Raw genomic sequence first — 19,172 nt, 5'->3', positions numbered from 1 at the left:
ACCTGAAGCAATGGAATATTTAATGCAATGGACATCGAGAGGAAATACTGCTTCCTTATAATGGCTTGGACCAGTCTTCAATATAGTCTTCAGTGACTTAAACACTACTACATTCTTATGAACGTGCAACACAATGAGTTTTTTTTTTCCTTTTTAAGGAATTTCATGCATCAGCAAGTGGTTTTTATGCCTGAGACGAAGTGGGATGGATGGTGGGGAGAGGAGCCTTTTATGTCTCTGGAAGCACACCTAGTTTGCTTAAGAGGCTGTGAACCGGGATCCCTGGGTGGCGCAGCGGTTTGGCGCCTGCCTTTGGCTCAGGGCACGATCCTGGAGACCCGGGATCGAATCCCACGTCAGGCTCCCGGTGCATGGAGCCTGCTTCTCCCTCTGCCTATGTCTCTGCCTCTCTCTCTCTGTGTGACTATCATAAAGAAAAAAAAAAGGCTGTGAACCTAGCTACTTGGAAATAATCTTACATTTTCTCATTCAGTAATTCAACTAGCAATTACTAAGGGTCTGTTATATGTGTAAGTGTGTGTGTGAGGTACGGAGCACACACAGAACACATTATCTTTGCTCCCAAGGAATTCATGGACTAGTACAACTACATGTTTAGAATAACAGAAGTAAGGGGCACCTGGGTGGCTCAGTTAGTTAAATGTCTGACTTTAGCTCAGGTCATAATCTCAGGGTCCTAGGATTTAGCTCCCCTGTCAGGCTCCTAGGTCTGTCTCTCTGTCTCTCCTTCTGCTTGCGTCCTCTCTCCCTCAAATAAAAAAAAAAAAAAATCTTTGAAACAAATAACAGGGACGTCTGGGTGGCTCAGTGGTTGAGCGTCTGCCTTTGGTTCAGGGTGTGATCCTGGAGTTCTGGGATGGAGTCCCACATCGGGCTCCCGGCACAGAGCCTGCCTCTCTCTCTCTCTCTCTATCATAAATAAATAAATCTTTTTTTTTTTTTTTTTTTAATCTGCCTCAGAGCCTGGGAAGGCTTCACAGAAGTCATAACATTTGATTGGGTTTTCAAAGGATGAACAGAAGTTTTACTTCTGTAGATAAGGTAGGTAGATAAGGAATGTGAAAAGAATTAAGGTTGAAGTTAAGGAGTCCTAAGAGGATGTTGGGTGAACAGAAAAGCACAGAATGCAGAGATTCAGACCATAATAGTAAGGGTATGTGAGAATATAGTAAATGTGCTAGCTTTATTTTTTTAATTTTTTATTATTATTATTTTTTAATTTTTATTTATTTATGATAGTCACAGAGAGAGAGGCAGAGACATAGGCAGAGGGAGAAGCAGGCTCCATGCACCGGGAGCCCGACGTGGGATTCAATCCCGGGTCTCCAGGATCGCGCCCTGGGCCAAAGGCAGGCGCCAAACCGCTGCGCCACCCAGGGATCCCATGTGCTAGCTTTAAAATCATTCTTAGGTTTTCTGGAATTTTCAATATAAATTCCAAGAAGTCCAGAAGCTTCAGGGGCTACATGTGAATTAAAATGAACCTTTGGGGATCCCTGGGTGGCGCAGCGGTTTAGCGCCTGCCTTTGGCCCAGGGCACGATCCTGGAGACCCGGGATCGAATCCCACGTCGGGCTCCCGGTGCATGGAGCCTGCTTCTCCCTCTGCCTATGTCTCTGCCTCTCTCTCTCTCTCTCTGTGTGACTATCATAAATAAATGAAAAAAAAAATTTAAAAAAAAAAATAAAATAAAATGAACCTTTGGGGAAACCCTATTACCAAAAGATGGGCATGTCTAAAGCTGTCTTAAAAATAAAAGAAGGGACCCTGGGTGGTGCAGCGGTTTAGCGCCTGCCTTTGGCCCAGGGCGCGATCCTGGAGACCCGGGATCGAATCCCACGTCAGGCTCCCGGTGCATGGACCCTGCTTCTCCCTCTGCCTGTGTCTCTGCCCCTCTCTCTCTGTAACTATCATAAATAAAAATTAAAAAAAAATAAATTTTTTTTTTAAAGATTTAAGAGAGGGAGCACCATGTGGAAGGTCAGGGGAAGGACAGAAGGACAGGGAGAAAAATCTCAAGCAGGTTCCAGGCTAAGCCCAGAACCTAATGCTGGGCTAGACCTCAAGACTCTGAGGAGAAACCGAGAGTCCCAAACTCAACTGACTGAGCCACTCAGGTGCCCTAGGAACTCTCTCTTAAAGACAGACAGTATTCAGGAGACCTCCTAGCTGTCTGTAAATTGAAATATTCACTTGAGCCCAATATCAACTTTCTCCTAGGCTGTTTTGAGAAGTGGAGACATACCTGAAGTCACTACCACTTGATTTAAGGCATGTTTGCTTAATACAAGAATTTGGTTAAGATTTATTTTTTAAAAAATATTTTATTATTCATGAGAGGGGGGGGGGGCAGGGACACAGGCAGAGGGAGAAGCAGGCTCCCTGCAGGGAGCCGGATGCAGGACTCCATCCCTGGTCTCCAGGATCACACCGGGGGGGGGGAGGCAGATGCTCAACGGCGGAGCCACCCAGGCATCCTCAGATTTTATTATTTATTTATTCATGAGCGACACATGGAGAGAGGCAGAGACTTAGGCAGAGGGAGAAGCAGGTTCCCCTTTGGGGGAGCCCAATGTGGGACTCCATCCCAGGACCGCGACCTGAGCCAACCACTGAGCTACCCGTGTGCCCGAGATTTTTAAGATAGTTTCAGAATTTATTTGTATTCCTTAACTTTAATTACTAAGGCAGATTGTGCTAGCTTAATAAAAAACTAGATATTTTAAGTCGTTTTCAGATTTTTGGATAGCATCCAGTTAATACATTTATTTAATTACATAGTGAAAAAATATTCATTCAGGGCTCTTCGCTGCATTTTGCACTAGTCTTTGTTTCCAGGTGCCTGGACACATGCTACAGCAGCGAGTAAGTACTTGTTGATTAAAGGAGCATCTAGAGGGGATCCCTGGGTGGCTCAGCGGGTTAGCGCTGCCTTGGGAGTCCCGGGATCGAGTCCCACGTCGGGCTCCTTGCATGGAGCCTGCTTCTCCCTCTGCCTGTGTCTCTCATGAATGCATAAATAAATAAATAAATAAATAAATAAATAAAGGAGTACCTGGAAACCTCACTTTCTTCTAGGTGTACCGCAGGAAGCTGCAAATCACAAATCCCGAATAATCCAGCTTCCAGCCACGACATTTGGGCTTGGTCATAGGGTCTATAAAAGAACTTGAAGGTTACCCCGCATGAAACGCTTAGCGGTTCTTTTCAGAGCCAAACCCCCAAACACAGCAAGCTCAGAAACTTTGTAAAGATGATTCACAGCGTTTATATATTTTATTTAGTACAAGGACCAAAAAAAAAAAAAAAACCCACGAAATCAAATGAACCTCTCTGGCTGACCGAACGCACTCCTCGACTCAGTATTTTCCAAGAATCGCGGTAGGGCTCTAGGATCTTCAAAATGTGCTAGTTACCTGCTTCTTTTGACGAAAAACTTCGGGGGGAAAAGCAGACGAGCGAAACTCTTCCCTGGAAAGCAAGTTTAAGAGAAAAATAAAGAGCCCCGATCGCCAGCGGCCTCCTCGGCCTGCCCGCCCGGGGTCGGTACGCGGGGCGGCCCGAGGAGCCTCAATGTCACCCGGCCGCGGGCGACGGAGCTGCGACAGCCCGTCCAGGCGCTCGGGGCCAGCGACACGGGGCAGCACCCACGGCAGCCTCTTCCCCAGGGATGGGCGCTCCTGGACGGAGGCAGCCGCTGGGCGTGCGCCCCTCCCCCCCCCCCCGCGTTACGCCGCAGGCGCGCGGGACCCGGTCGCCTCCAGGGAGGCGCCGCCACGCCCCGGCCTCACGCCGCGGCTCCCGCCGCCTGGGGGGCCGGTGGCTGGGCCGACTCCGGGATCGCTCGGAAGGGCGGGGGCGAAGGAAGGGGCGCCTCTAGCTGCGCCTTGCACACGACGTTCCTTGTTCTCGATGGTCCCCGCGCGGCCGCCTTCTCGAACGCAACTTCCGGTTCCTTTTAAAGGCCCCACGCCGTGCGGCGCGGCGCGTGAGGGGAAGGTAGAAGAGGGAACGAGAGGGCGGGCCCGAGCAGGAAGAGGAAAGCAGCTCGCGGTAGAGGGGGCGGGGAGGCGCAAAGGGCGCGCTCTCGCGTCACGTGACCGGGACGCGCCGTTCTTCCGTCGGCCATTTTAGGTGGTCCGCGGCGGCGCCATTAAAGCGAGGAGGAGGCGAGAGCGGCCGCCGCTGCTGCTTATTCTTTTTTAGTGCAGCTACAGAGAGCGGGAGTGCGCGCTGCGCGAGTGTGGGAGGCGAGGGGGGCAGGCCAGGGAGAGGCGCAGGAGCCTTCGCAGCCGCGCGCGCCTTCTCTGTCTTGTTGTGTGCTTCGCGCGGTGGAGCGGGCGCGCGGCAGCGGCGGGGATTACTTTGCTGCTAGTTTCGGTTCGCGGCAGCGGCGGGTGTAGTCTCGGCGGCGGCGGAGGCAGTAGCACTATGTCGGAGGAGCAGTTCGGCGGGGACGGGGCGGCGGCGGCGGCAACGGCGGCGGTAGGCGGCTCGGCGGGCGAGCAGGAGGGAGCCATGGTGGCGGCGGCGCAGGGGGCAGCGGCGGCGGCGGGAAGTGGAGCCGGGACCGGGGGCGGAACCGCGGCTGGAGGCACCGAAGGGGGCAGCGCCGAGTCGGAAGGGGCGAAGATCGATGCCAGTAAGAATGAGGAGGATGAAGGGTGAGTAAGGGGCGACCCGGGATAGTCAGGCCCAACTAGCCCCCCTCCCCCTCCCTGTCCCCCGCCATTAGGCCTCGTTCCCGCTCTCCGCCTGCCCTCCAGCCCCCATGCAGCCTCCTCGCACAGTGCTCCCCTTCTCTTCGCCGGGTCCCCCGGGGCTCTCGTTCCCTTCTCCCCCTGCCCGCTTACCGCCCCCTCCCCCATCACACACGTTTCCACCTTTAGCCGTCACCATGCTGCTCCCTGGCCCGCCCTCTTTCCCTCCCTCGCCCTGGGTCTCCTCCCACTGACTTAGCCGCCAGGATTTTTTCCCGCCTGTCTAGGGGCACCTTTTTTCTTGCTCTCCTGTCCTCTCCCTTCCTCGTTTTATTAAGGTCCCGAGCATAAAGGTCGACACAGAAGCTTTTATGCCGAGACCACTAAGGCTTATCTGGTGCTTCCACTTTAGCGTCCCGAGACGATGCGATTCTTTATAAGCACATGCTTTGGGGACCGCGTAAGCTGCTGCCCACTCTGCTCCTCTCCCCCCCCCGCCCCCCCCCCCCCCCCCCGGCTTCAGGCCGAATGTGTTTTGTATTTCGGAGAAGTTTGGCCTCGATCTCTTTTTTTCCCACAATACACTGTCGAACCACTTGCGTACTTAAGGCCCTACTTTTCAGCCTATGGAACATATTGGGCCTGGTGATACTCCCTGAGTCGCCTGTTGTTGCGTTGGTTTTGCTCCATGGGCTTTCGTTTAAGTTCCTCGTCGGCGGGGCCTGCACTTGACTGTGGAGCTGTTTCTACCTCCAGCTTGCTGGCTATGGCCACCCTCCCCCCATCCCGCGGAGTTATTCTATCCGCGCACCGTTTTCGCGCCCTCAGCTCTTGGTTTCCCCAACTGTTCTTACAGATTGTAACCTTACTTTTTATGTGCAGCTTCCATTTTTTTTAACCCCACCCCCGTGCCTAGGATCCTTTTTGGTCTCTCTTGATTTCTCCTTCCCGCTCTCTTACCCACTCTTAAAGGAGGCCTACCATCCGTCTTTGATAAAATGAACAAATCCTTTATTGTGGTATGGCATGATTTTTTTTTTTTTTTGCAGGTTTTTAAGTACTGACTTGTTCCCTCCAATTGGAATAAGTTGTATATGCCATTTAAGCTGCATTTGGTATATTAGAATGCAGTATTTGGGAGCGGGAGCATAACAACAGAGGAGTTACCAGGAGGGACTAAATCGGGGCTCTTGGCTAGGTTTTCTTATTCCCGTTACTGATCGCTGATCTTGGATTAACGCATCCATTCCCTTTTGTAATGTGGGGGTGTGTATGTGTGATTCTTCTTTTCCTTCACTATTAACAAGAAGAAAGGTGTGGAAAAGCAATAAAATGTCGCTTTTATCCAGTATTAGAAGACGATTTCCTTTATTGGGAAGGAGCACAAGATTTAGAGGGTGGGAAAGGGAAGCACTTTAGAATGTCGAGTTTAATCTCAGCCCAGGCCGACTTGTCAGGCTGATTGCGCTGGCTTTGGGAGAATGACGGTGGGGTGGGAAACTAGCTTTACTTAATTTTAAATTACATACAGTATAAGAAAAGAATGTGTTAAATATTGGGAAACTTAAGCCTTCAACATTTTGGCTTTTCTTTCTGAATTCTGTTCTTTGGACAGAGGCACCAAAATGATTAATTGTATAATCATTGCTGTTTGGGGCAGGCTTTAGCCCTGTTTTTTCAAATCACAAAGCTGCTACCCTTATAGTTTCCTACTGTTGAACTGAAGTGTAAATGAATTAAAGTTTTTAGCCCTAACAATGTCAAAAACTAAAACTAGAATTTTGATTGGTTGCTGTACCGGTTGTTAATTCCCTAGCCATTCAAACTCCTCCCCACGACACTCTGAAGCAGCGACGGCACAGCGGGAAGAATGGTAAAACTTTTAAATTTTATTTCTGTATTTTAAAGGTTTCAATAGTCATAACGTGCAGAGGCTGTGTATTGATTAGTTGCCCATTGATCCCCAGGAAATTCTAGACATAGTACAGTAGGATGTCTTGTGCCTGGGATATAAAATCTTTTTTTAGGCATGTGTGTGATCTTTGGGCAAAATTGATGCCATTACATGGGTTTTGGTCTGTGGTAATGCATGTAATTGTGATTTGGTTAAATTAAAACAATAAAGTTAGTAACATGTATTTGAACAAGAAAAAATATTACCATGATTTCAGATTTGATTTTTTTAAGACAAATATTTTTGTTGAAATTCTAAGTTTAATGTTAAATTTGAAGGTTACTTGATAAAAACTCTTGTGTGTTTAAAATGTCTTGCATGCTATACAGAAATATTCTGGATATGTGAAAAGTAGAACAATTTTTAGAGTAGTGTTTATATATGCATTATGCACAAGTGTATTTTATCTCCCAACCATATTTGTAAGTGGAACTTTAATAACAATTGGATATGTATTATTCAGAGGCGGGCTGGTGTGGCTTTTCACTACAGCTTTACCAGATTTTTAATTTTCAGTGTGATGTTTGCAATGTTAATTACAGTTGGTTGGTTCACATGTCTCTTAAATTTCATGACTTCTCTATGGAAGGATGGTAGATTATTCTTTTTATCCTTCCTTTCCCCTAAATGTCAGTCTTTTTGCTTTTAGGATTGATTACGTTTTGAGTTTTCCAGGAGTTTGTGTTCTCCATCGTTGGGAGTTTAGAGGGCCAGTAATAATTTGTAGAAAGTTGACTTAGCTGTACAAACTACATTCTGTTTTAAGAGCCCAATTGGGATAACATTTAAATTTTACACAGTATTTACTTACTACTGTATTCTCATCCACTGAAATCTGTCCGGTTTTATATTGCAGATAAAGCAGACTTGGAAATAGGCAAAAGGGAAAAGTAAAAAGAAGACTGGGGTCAGAATGTGACATACAGAATAAAATGTTTTTCATGAAAATTAATCCGTTTGGCACTGTTACAGTTCATTTTCACTGCTAGCTAATCGTGGCAAACTAAATCAGATTACACTGTCACTATACCTGATTCTTTTTTACTCCATTACATATTTCAAATCTTATGTAAGCAAGCATTTTCAGTGATTAGAAGGGACCATAAACTTAAGTTTGAGATCACTGTTAACGATTCTTGTAGAATTATTTTTGCTCTGTTACTACCCAATAATGTAACCTTAAAGTTTTCTGAATGACCTCTTAGGAAAAATGGTCAATTGAATATTTATAAGTTAGCGAATGTTTTAGATTGTGACCTATTTTCATTCACTGAAAATAGGATTTAACTGAGGTTCATTTTAAGTTAAGCAAGTTTACATTTAAAGTGTAATATTTGACTTTTTAAAATTACTGCTTAATCACCCAGCCTTGTCCTGTTACAGATATTCTTGTTTTTCTTCTTGGTGTGTGTGCACTTGTCACTCTATCTGTTCCTTTTTCTGTCTCCCAGTTTGAGGGAAATTGTGCAGCAGTTTGATAACAGTCCCAGGAGTGAGAATAAGACTGGCTTTACTAGATACAAAGTCATCCGAATTGAGTTTCTTTAAACACATTTCTGTGTGCATTCCTTTTCACGATTTTAACTTGAGATTAAAGTTATTAGAATATGATCATTAAAATTTTAAAAATGAGTTTGTTGTGCACCCAAGGTTTTTTTTATGTTGGAATATAAGAATAAACAGCTATTCTTAGGGTATGCCTGTTATATATCTTCGTGGATGTTTCCACAGTTCAGACCTTTGGAATACTTATTCATTTCCATAATAAAATGCTTTCCTGAGTTCACCTCATATTAATGTTTCCAATTTTAACATTGCTAGTTTTTTTTTTTTTTTTTTACTTGTAAGCAGTTGCACTGGAATTTCCCATTTTTGTGTGGATTCATGTTCTTTCCAGGGCTGCAGTTCTTTTAGGGTAGGTAATTTAAAGTTATTTTGTGTTGGGCAAAATATACATGCCATGTAGCAAACTACCTGGAGGAGAGTTTTTTAAATATCAAAGATAAGTGGAAAACTATAATACTGTGTTAGCTTTCAGACAGTTTATAAAGTAACTACATTGACTTGCCTGCATTAGATTGTGCAGGAAGCAAAATAATTCTGTTCAGTTACCAAAGTACAGCAGTACTTTTCTAATAACAGGGCAGTAGATCTAGTGTATAGTAAGCTCCTGTGATTTCTTCCTGTTTGGGAATTTTGTGAGTTAATTTTGCTGCGGGTTGAGTGCTCTCTGATTTCTAAGAAATGGGCATACATTTGTTTTAAATATTTAAGATTATAATCTATACCCAAGTGCTTTTGGGGCATTCTGAACTTTGCTTTATAAGCAAACAGCTTTTAGAGTCTCATACCTAATTTACTGGCCTTTAATTCAATAAAGTTGGGTTTACTGTAAAGTCGAGACCCTGAGTAGATGGTCTGAATTTTAGTGTTCTTTGGAACCTTTGACAAGTTTCTAGTGTTAAAATTGCAGAAATAGATGCTCCCAGGTCTCAAGATGTTGAACATATAAGGGAGGAGGAGTGTTAAATTCTTTTCATTTCAAAGTATCTATTATGGAAGATACTAAAAAAATCACCTGACCTTAGGATTTGGAATTGGAGAAAATCATTGCGTTTTTTTTCAGTGCTGCCTTTTGAGATAAATATACGTGGCCTTAAGCCTGTTTTTTTTTTTTTTCCCTTCAAGTCATGTGACTTCTATAAACTATATTTAATGTGTATTTTTAATATTGCCTGAGTGTTTTGTCCTCTGTAAGGCTGCTCTAATTTAAGAAAGATTTGAATCTACTATTGGGGTGTGTGATTTGTGGCCAGTATGGAGGATGATTAGTTTCAGTCTTCAAGTGATACATGTTATGCTTGAAAGCATTTAAAAAGGAATAGAGTCATAACCTTTTTCCTATTCCACTTAAAGCTGTGCACCTCAAATGTGTGTGCAGCTTGACAAATGGAGTGAAACATAACTTCTGTTAGTCCAAGATTTATTTGACTTTAGTTCTGCTTCAACATTTTAGTAGATAGGGCACTGAACTGGATGCTGGAAGCGTGGGATCTGTTTCTGTTACTTCACTTCCAACAGTGTGGTCTCAGGTAATATAACATATTTGTTACTTGGTTTGCTGATCTATGTGTTGGAAACAAAGCTCACCGCAGGAAGATTGACTACATAGCCTGCTTTCATAGCTTGTGTGTGTTTATCCGGTGCCTTAATAGTTGATACTGCCAGTGATTTACTCCTGTGGAGTAAAGGTAAGCATGTTTTAGTTTCTGGAGTATTAAATTGTGTATATTGGAGCTAGACATTTAAGACTTACTTGAGGGTGGGGAGACTCGTATTGCTGGTAGTGTTTGGCCAATAATCAGCGTGATAGTTGTTAAGTATTGGGTCATGTCCTGTAAACTCCTGCCTATCTAGACTTGAAACTACCATACAGTTCAAACAACTAGGAAATTCTCTCTCCCTCCCTTTAGTCTTGTAAGAAAAATACTGAAAAACTATCTGCAAATCTACTCTGAAAGCACTAATAGGCAATGTCATGGAATCAAATCTTCTGTAGTTTTTCCTTTATACTGTTAAAAAATAATGTGGTTTTAAAGCATTTTAAGATTTTATCCAGAAAGGTAAAAATCATTTTCTAAGTTTATTATTCATATCTAAAATGATTACCAGTAGAAAACTACAGAACTGTGAATGAGTAGTAATCTCAGTTAACCAGAACCTTAACCTCTAGGTTAAGGAAACCTCATTCCTTAACCTTCAGGTAGATGGGAGTTTACCTTCTAAAGCTGATTGAGTTTATTTTAAAAGTGAAAATCCAGGAAGTCATTTTTTCCTTGGAATGAAAGGATAAAGGGGAGATTTGGGGGTTAAACATTTAAAGTTTATTTAAAGCCTATCATTTTATTAGCTGTTATATTTTCAACCTAATTAATTATCATTTTTAGTCACTTAGGTTCATTCTAAAGTATGAAGTAATGAGATATGCTAGGATGGAGGAGTTAATCTTTATTGACTCGTTAAAAGCTTGTCAGTCTATTTCCAAAGGTATTTTTAATACAGATTCTTAAATGATTAACCTTCCATGTGGTACTATCTAGTGGTAAAAAGTAACCCCTGCTCCCCATTACAGGTAGTTACTTAACTTTGTATTTTCTGGCAGTTCTTTCTGCCCACAAGTCCTGTCCCATGCTTTAATAAAACCACCTTTTGCACCAAAGAAGTCCTCAAATCTATGGTTTCTAAGGAAAAATACTGATTTCATATGTATTGGTGGGATTTTCATGATATTTTGTCATTTGGATTTTAAAGGAATAATATTAACGATAAAATACTGAAAATTTAAAATGAATTGGTGGTATGCTTGAATAATCTTACTCCAAAAGGTGACAGTGATTGGCCAGTCATGTAATGTACTTGAAGTATATACCAGATTGACATTCTGTTGTGTTTTTTTTAAACTGTCAGAACTTGTTATGAAACTACATATGGAAAATCATGAGTTGTCAGGAAGTGTTTGAAAGTTACAGAATATTTTTTTGGCCCTATTTCAAAATTGGGAGGTAGTGTAATGTAATGGTGTTTATCATTTTACCTTGAATAAGGTGTTTAACAGAGACTTCTAAGGAGAAGTATCTTTAAATAAACTACTATTGACCTTAGGAGTGCTAAACCTAGTGATCTCAATAATCAGAGAATACTTTTTTGGGGTATGAAAAAAACAGGAGTATTAACCTTTCCAACAGCCAGCACTGCTCCATATATATTTTTATATTTTGAAATTCCTCACTAAATATTGACATTTATGTGGAGTACAGACAAATCATAAAGATGGTTTTTGTTTATTTTTTTTTTTAAAGGATTTTAGTTATTCATGAGAGACACAGAAAGAGGCAGAGAGACACACAGGCAGAGGGAGAAGCAGGCTCCATGCAGGGAGCCCCATACAGGACTTGATCCAGGGTCACACCCTGGGCTGAAGGCGGCACTAAACCACTGAGCCACCTGAGCTGCCCCTCAAGATGGTTTTTAAACTATATTTAAGAGGTTTTTTAGGTAACCTATTTTCTAGTCTGTATATTTTACATGGGATATTTAAACACTTTGGGTTAAGTTTATGGTATTGAAAATAATCTTAGGATCCATTTATATAAAACCTCATTCTGGCCTTTTCCTATAATGTTGGTGACTTCATATAGTCTATGCAGATTTTAAAAAAGGCAATGAGTAAATGAAAACATTGCTTTATTAAATTATACTTAACTTGTGCTCTTCTCCTTCTAAGTAACTTTTTAATGTGCACTTGGGGTGTTTAAGACTGTTTTGTGCCACTTAAGTATATTTGCTCTCTTATTTTACTATTTTTTTAAAAGCAAGGTCTGTGCTCAACATGGGGCTTCCTGATTTCAGGAATCAAATGCTCTGTGGGCTGAGCAGGCAAAGCGCCCCTGTGTTTGTTGATTTCATCCTTACCAAAGAATCAAAAGCTACTCTTAGGCCTCTGATTTACAGCTATGGAAACAATCTTGGGTTTTTGTTTTCCTGAAGGTCATACAGTTGGTATGTGGCAGAAGTAGGATTTTAAACTGGTGCTTTGGTTTACTTCCTCTAAATTTACTTTAGAAGAGAATGTCCCACTAAATGTCCCACTAAATGTCTAAATTCCTGAATGACATTGCATAGCATTTGGAGAGTTTTCCGCACTGAGTTGTATAATTTTATGCATAGTTTAATATTATGATATGGTATCACATCAATATCTGTAGAAGCAAGGAGATTTCAATTGTTAAGTGTTTTATTTATTATTAATTTTTGTAAATATTTTATTTATTCATGAGAGACCGAGAGGGGGCAAAGACACAGAGGGAGAAGCAGGCTCCACGCAAGGAGCCTGATGTGGGACTCCCTATGAGGGATCATGCCTGCTGAACTGAAGGCAGATGCTCAACTGCTGAGCCACCCAGGTGTCCCCATGTTAAGTGTTTTAAAATTGAATATTATATTGCCTCTGGGTACTAAATAGCGTATAGATAGGATTAAGAAGTTAAACTATCAATAAAATACTGTAGATGAAGTCCTGTGTTTTCTTTAGGATTGTTGATTGGCTTACAACTAGGGACCAATTTTTAAAGTTTTAGAGTGGGAGCGCATTTCTGTTGCTACTCGAACAAGTCTAGTGATGTAGTTTTAACTTGGCTGGTTAGGCTTTTTTTGAAGTTCTGTCTCTATCCTCACTGTAAGCGTTTGCATATCTCTATGAGAGTGACAGCAACTTGAAATTCAGTCTTGGTATTCAAGGCAGCAGACGTAATCTGGATGGACAATAGGTATCCTTTAAGCAAAATACAGTAATGTAAAAAAATTGTATGCCATCTCCTAATATGAGGAAAAGCGTGTCAGTGCTAGTGTTCTGAGAGACTAAGATAGTTCCCATTTATCCAAAATTAAGATAACAGGCCTTTTCTTATTGTATTATACTATTGTATCTTGGTGTGTCCACTGAATTAAGATTTGATGGATTTAACATTTTCCATTTCTTAAAGATGGAATGGATTTGGAACAGTTTGTATTCATGGTACTATTTACCTGTTACCAGTTGTGCAGCAGCCTGCCTTGTTAGCAGCTAAAGCTTTAGCACTTTTGGGCTGTCAAAATGGCAGTGCATTTGTCTGAAAGAGCTTTTGGGCTCTTGCTCAGAGACTGTTTACTTAAAATTTGCAAAGTTCAAGTGCTGGCTACCCACTCTACAGAATGGAAGTTGTGGGGTAGATTAAACAGCAACTATCATGAACCTGGCAAAAATGAGAAATAGAACTTGTTAGAAGAACTAAGAAATGAGATGTAGTGTATTAATAGTTCTCTCATTTCAAAAGAGACTTGGGCATGTACAGTAGCTTAATGTATATAAATTAATAGTGACCGACCTATACAGTGTTTAAATCATTATTACTGTATTTTAAGAAGGCAGAAGTGTGTAATGTGTTGTAGAAAAATTACCCAAATAAATGAAGGTTAAAAACAACTGGGGGGAGGTATCAGAAAGTAGGCAATGGCCTTTTTTTTTTTTTTAAGGTGAAATACTTGGCTCATTCTCTAAAGGTGCTGGTTAGCTGAAGTTTTACTATGTATTTTGCTCTAGTTTTTTGAGAAATAGGAATCATTCTGTGGAATATGTGTAAGTTCATAGTTGACCAGACTTTTCAATCTGTCCAAAGGGGATTTGATTGTTAGTTTAGGAAAGACAGCATCTTCAGTGACCTTCTAGCCTTAAGGTAGGCACATTTAACAACTTCTGTACTAATGACTGTATTAAAAGTGGGAAGTTTGTTTTGAGAGAGTTCTTTGCTGGGCCAGTTGATGAGTTAGTATGCTTATCCAGTTTTAAGAAGACTGACTTCTATGCTGTGAAAACATATGGGGCTTATGAATAATAATAGCACATGCCTCATTCATGGAGTTTAAATTTATTTCTTTGTAATTATTTTGTTTTTAAAATAATTCTACATCAAGGACATTTAATCCAGTATAAACTTTGCCTTGGTTAAATAAAATCAAAACTAAATCTGTCTTAGTATCTGAGGAACAGTTCAGGCGAAATATTCTTGCCTTTTAACATTAGCTTTTTTATTTATTTTTTATTTATTTTTTATTTTTCTCAACATTAGTTTTTTAAAGCAAGGCTTTTGTTCCTAGTCTCTTCAGGCTGAAGTAATTTCAAACTGTGTTAAAAATTGATAGAAAATTTTTGTAAGTACAGAAGGTGGTAATTCAGTAGTCAACATTTTCAACTTAATTGAAGCTGTTTCTGTTCTAGAATTGCCATGGATACCTGAGCAAGAGGTCATTGCTTTATAGTTTGTTCTTTCTCATCTTTAAAAATACAGCAGTGTCCTTACTTTGGAAGGGTAAATGTTGCTAATGAACTTTCAACTATGAAGAAAGTGCTCTGGATCTTTAGGTTTTAAAAGTAAAGTGATTTTAAGGCATAAATTTAAGTGACAAGGATTGGATTTTAGAAGGTACATTATTTGAATGAAAAAACAATTGAGGATAACTTTTCCATGAAATTGACAATAAACATTAAAAATTACCTATAGAACATTATGGGTGTTTTTGTTATGTTCATTTGATTATAAATACAAAAAGGATTAATAAAGGTTACTTTAAGCATGGAGATTTTATTAAAGAAGTCCTGAAGGTTAAGCATATAAATATCCCAGCTTTACATTATGATACATTTACTTAACTTACTGAAAACTTAACCTGAAATGGGAAGCACAGTATATACTGAAAGTAGGGCTTCGTTTATAATGTAAGTTAATTTTGTCATTAGAACTAAAAATAGGTCTAAGATAGTAAGATCAGTAACACCTCAGTTAATCTGGCATCTTTAGGGGAGAAGCAGAAAGAGATCTCTTTCTAGGGACACAATTGGCCTCTTGTGGAAGAATTGGCTTCAATGGCAATATCCCAGAAGCCCACAAGATGGAGATATTTCCTGCTTTAATTTTCTATCTGGAGCTGAAAGTTAGTAACACTTTCCCATCCCTACCCCAGTTACAGAGATGAAAAGAATCATTGAGCAAGCATGATTTTATTCCCGTAAAATTTTTAGCTTTCACATAACAAATTCTGACAGTTTATCCTTAAAATAAAAATCTCCAGTCCTGTCTCTTTAAAGGGTAGGAGGTATGTGTAAGCTCTTTGGGGTGGTCTTAGGGGGTGATTGAGGGGGCAGATGTAAAAGCAATCAGTTGCCAAGTCTGAGCTTTATGCCATTTTGCTGTAATAAAAATAATCTTTCACCTGATTTTTTTTTTTTTTTTTTGAGTATATATTTTTGGTCTTAAAGTGTTCTGGTGGTTTCTACTTACCACCTGTCACTTTTAGCATCTTCAAGGTTTAAATATTTTATTGCTGGTTAACTGAGGTTCTACTGTAAATAAATCCTATAAATTAGTGGATTGTGCGTCTGTGGGTATTTTTTGTTCACTAAATTATTATTGTCTTTATTAAAGACCCATAGCACGTCAAAAAGCTTAGCTTACAACTTAATTGTGAGACTTAGAATTTTCCATTTTATGTGCTAAGAGTTAACGACAACCATTAGCTAAATACAAAGCTTCAGCATAGACATGCTGGTTGCTGTGATCATTGGAGACTACATAGCCTTTTTACAATTTTAATGAAAATTTGGCAGAAAAACTTGAAGCTGAAATTGTTTTGCGGTTACGAATATTTAACTTGTAATTTAAGAAAGTCTTAAATGTGTAGTATTTTTATTTTAGGGTTACATACACTGTTTTGGGAAGTCAAAAAGAATTTGCTGCTTTCTCACTATTTCATAATTATGCAGATGCAGCAGTAATAAGCAAAACTTGACAAAAATGGAATGTGGTGTTTTTGATATGTGGTAATATAGGAAGAGTAACGTTAGTATGTACACTGCCCAGTAAATTGGTGCAGTTTGGAAAAGGTATTGTTATGGGTACTTAAAGTTTATTTGTTTTTAGCATTTTAATATTACTTTTTGTCTTTACAGGAAAATGTTTATAGGAGGACTTAGCTGGGACACTACAAAGAAAGATCTGAAGGACTACTTCTCCAAATTTGGTGAAGTTGTAGACTGCACTCTGAAGTTAGATCCTATCACAGGGCGATCAAGGGGTTTTGGCTTTGTGCTATTTAAAGAGTCGGAGAGTGTAGATAAGGTAGTGTGTTACATGTTCTGATCAGTTAATATAAGATGTGGGTAGTTTGATACATTAATTTGCCCATTTGTGATTTCCCCTTTTGCAGTATATGAAGGCAGAACTTTAGTTCTTAACCTGTACATTCTATGAAGAGTTCTCTTTGTTTACTGAATATCTTCTGTATGGTATTGGGGGAAAAATACTGAGACTTAAAGACCCCCTAATTAAAAGGATGATCTGTGACAAGTTCACAGAAATAGAGATTTTTGGAATAGCTTGGGCTAAAGGGAAGTAGCAGTTTTGTTTATGTTGCTGACAGTTAAAGGTGAGATAGTTTTCTGGTAACTCAATTTGTGGCCCCCCCCCCCCCCCCCGTTCTTATTGACCAGTTGAACACTGTTCTCTGTTAGCTGATGTCACATAATTTGACAGTTTAGTCCTGAACAAGTCAACACTTACCTGACATTAGCTATATTTATAATTTTTAAGTAAGTGAATAATCAACTTCAATTAATACACATACTTAAAATGAATAACTTCAATTTCCTTAGGTCATGGATCAGAAAGAACATAAATTGAATGGGAAGGTGATTGATCCTAAAAGGGCCAAAGCCATGAAAACAAAAGAGCCTGTTAAAAAAATTTTTGTTGGTGGCCTTTCTCCAGATACACCTGAAGAAAAAATAAGGGAGTACTTTGGTGGTTTTGGTGAGGTATGTGATACTGTTTTGACCCAGTTTTTGTCAAAATTAGTGTGAATATAATTGTCAAAAGTTGTTACAAAGTTTGGGCTAATTAAGTGCTTTGTTTTGAAAGAAGGATAATTGTTTTTTTGTTTTAAAGATTGTATTTATTCACGAGAAACAGAGGCAGTCATAGGCAGAGGGAGAAGCAGGCTCCCCATGGGGAGCCTGATGTGGGACTCGATCCCAGAACTCTCCGGGATCACCCCCTGAGCCAAAGGCAGATGCTCAACCGCTGAGCCACCCAGGTGTCTCTGAAAGAAGGATATTGTAAATCCTTTGTGGCAGATCTTTGAAGATTTGATGATTGCATTTTTCCTCAATTACTGAAGGTATAGGGTACTCCCAAGATGACATTTTGTATCTTGAGGAATTTACCAAATTAGTAGAAATAGAAAACTGTGAGGAAGAAATTCAGATTGGATTACCTGAGATACAGAAGGACATGATTCAATTGATAGTAGGAAAGGGAAGAATTAAGAATAGGGTGTAGTGCCTTCTCAATTTAAACAAACAGGTATATTCAAATTTTATGGGGCTGATTATAGACTTAGTGAAACCAGAATTCCTTTTGTGAGTTAATGATTAAAAGCTATGATGAGAAATTTGTGGCCTTGTGTTCCAGATACAGCCTGCAGGCAACTTTTGCTTGATTTAAACCACGTTTTGTTGATTGTATTTATTAGGTTGAGATACTTCCCACACTTATGTAGATACCTAGCTTTTCTTAAATAACTTGCAAGAGCAAGCAACGTTGGAACTACCTTCTTGCATGGCAGTAGCCATCTAAGACAAGAGTAGCAGCCTCTTTACCTTCGATAGTTACATGTTCTCTAGTTTTCAGTGGTCCTCACCACTTCGATTTTTCCTAAATGCAATCAGTCACCTTATCCTGTTTTTCTTAAAATTGCTGCCTTCTGTTCTTGGTGGTGACTTGAGTTTGTGACCCTTGAAATAGGTAGCAAATGTCAGTCCCTGTGAAGCCTGTTTTTTATAAATAGGTTTGAAGACTTTTTAGGTGGAATGGGTATTCTAATTTGGAGCCTTCTCTCAAAAGATTAGGATAAATGGAGAGAGCAGAATAGAATTTGAGGTCCAAATATGTTTTCTTTGTGCATTTTTCCCACTAAATTTGTGCTTTTTATTGTCAATCACATGCAAACTAAGATCTTAAAACTTAACTTTTTTGATATCAGGTGGAATCCATAGAGCTCCCTATGGACAACAAGACCAATAAGAGGCGTGGATTCTGCTTTATTACCTTTAAGGAAGAGGAACCAGTGAAGAAGATAATGGAAAAGAAATACCACAATGTTGGTCTTAGTAAAGTAAGTTAAGCATCCATTTATTTGTGGAGAAAACTAACTTTTGTAGAGTGTTTCGTTATCTAGCTTTTTGTAAAGACTTCAGTTTGCATGCTTGTGCTTTAAGACCTCTCATTAGTGTTTTATGTATCAAAGTCATTGATCACCATTTTTTGCTTTTACTGGGGAGCAGGAGGGAAAACATTGTATTTAAGTGAATTTTTGTCTAGGCTTTACAAAAAGATAGTGTTTGAGGGCCTGATGAGAATGTAGCAACCTATCTTGAGCTAATAATTTGGATATCCTTTGAGGAGATTAAGTACTGATGATTGGTTTAGTTGATACACTGACTTTGAGGAACGTATTATTAGTCAACTCTATTTAGATAGTATTGGCTATCCTGTTTATTATAAATTCTGATGTATTTTCTTGCATCTGTATAATAACATAATTTTTCTTTTTTAGTGTGAAATAAAAGTAGCCATGTCGAAGGAACAGTATCAGCAACAGCAACAATGGGGATCTAGAGGAGGATTTGCAGGAAGAGCTCGTGGAAGAGGTGGTGGTAAGCTAGAGCCTAAGTTTACTCTATCTTAAGCTTTTCTGCTTTTTTAATTATCCTGAAGTAAAGATCTTTGCTGATCTTCTGACTTTAGTGAACCTATTAATGTGCTGCAGGCCCCAGTCAAAACTGGAACCAGGGATATAGTAACTATTGGAATCAAGGCTATGGCAACTATGGATATAACAGCCAAGGT

General features: G+C 40.2%; 2 protein-coding genes across 16 annotated transcripts in view; one reads left to right on the top strand and one right to left on the bottom strand.

Annotated features, from left to right (window-relative positions):
- The window catches only part of LOC112646486 (uncharacterized), a 264,641-nt gene that overhangs the window by 195,238 nt on the left and 50,231 nt on the right, over positions 1–19,172 (bottom strand). For 4 of the 10 annotated variants that reach the window (XM_049105001.1, XM_049105000.1, XM_025426517.3 and 1 more), the window contains exons 7-8: positions 3,438–3,492; positions 3,077–3,178 (exon numbers count right to left, since the gene is read on the bottom strand). In XM_049105001.1, coding sequence (XP_048960958.1) covers positions 3,096–3,178; positions 3,438–3,492 — 138 coding nt within the window. In that variant the 3' untranslated portion in view covers positions 3,077–3,095. Of the gene's footprint in view, position 1; positions 425–1,261; positions 3,179–3,437; positions 3,493–18,304 lie in introns of those variants that run through there. The other 6 variants (XM_025426528.3, XM_049105004.1, XM_049105002.1 and 3 more) reach the window with 5 other exon arrangements.
- Positions 4,131–19,172, top strand: part of HNRNPD (heterogeneous nuclear ribonucleoprotein D) — a 17,799-nt gene continuing 2,757 nt past the window's right edge. For 2 of the 6 annotated variants that reach the window (XR_003127665.3, XM_025426429.3), the window contains exons 1-7: positions 4,132–4,685; positions 6,538–6,594; positions 16,217–16,385; positions 16,919–17,080; positions 18,307–18,438; positions 18,880–18,979; positions 19,093–19,172. The exon at positions 19,093–19,172 is cut by the window's right edge and continues 67 nt beyond it. Coding sequence is in view for 4 of the 6 variants with exons in the window: in XM_025426429.3 (XP_025282214.1) it covers positions 4,453–4,685; positions 6,538–6,594; positions 16,217–16,385; positions 16,919–17,080; positions 18,307–18,438; positions 18,880–18,979; positions 19,093–19,172 (933 nt within the window). In the remaining 2 variants the exon portion in view is untranslated. Of the gene's footprint in view, positions 4,686–6,537; positions 6,595–16,216; positions 16,386–16,918; positions 17,081–18,306; positions 18,439–18,879; positions 18,980–19,092 lie in introns of all 6 variants that reach the window. The other 4 variants (XR_003127666.3, XM_025426456.3, XM_025426445.3 and 1 more) reach the window with 3 other exon arrangements.

The sequence above is a fragment of the Canis lupus genome, chromosome 32, assembly GCF_003254725.2.
Source record: "Canis lupus dingo isolate Sandy chromosome 32, ASM325472v2, whole genome shotgun sequence".
NCBI lineage: Eukaryota > Metazoa > Chordata > Mammalia > Carnivora > Canidae > Canis > Canis lupus.
Note: the sequence above shows the minus strand (reverse complement) of the source record. Positions and strands in the feature narration are given on the sequence as shown.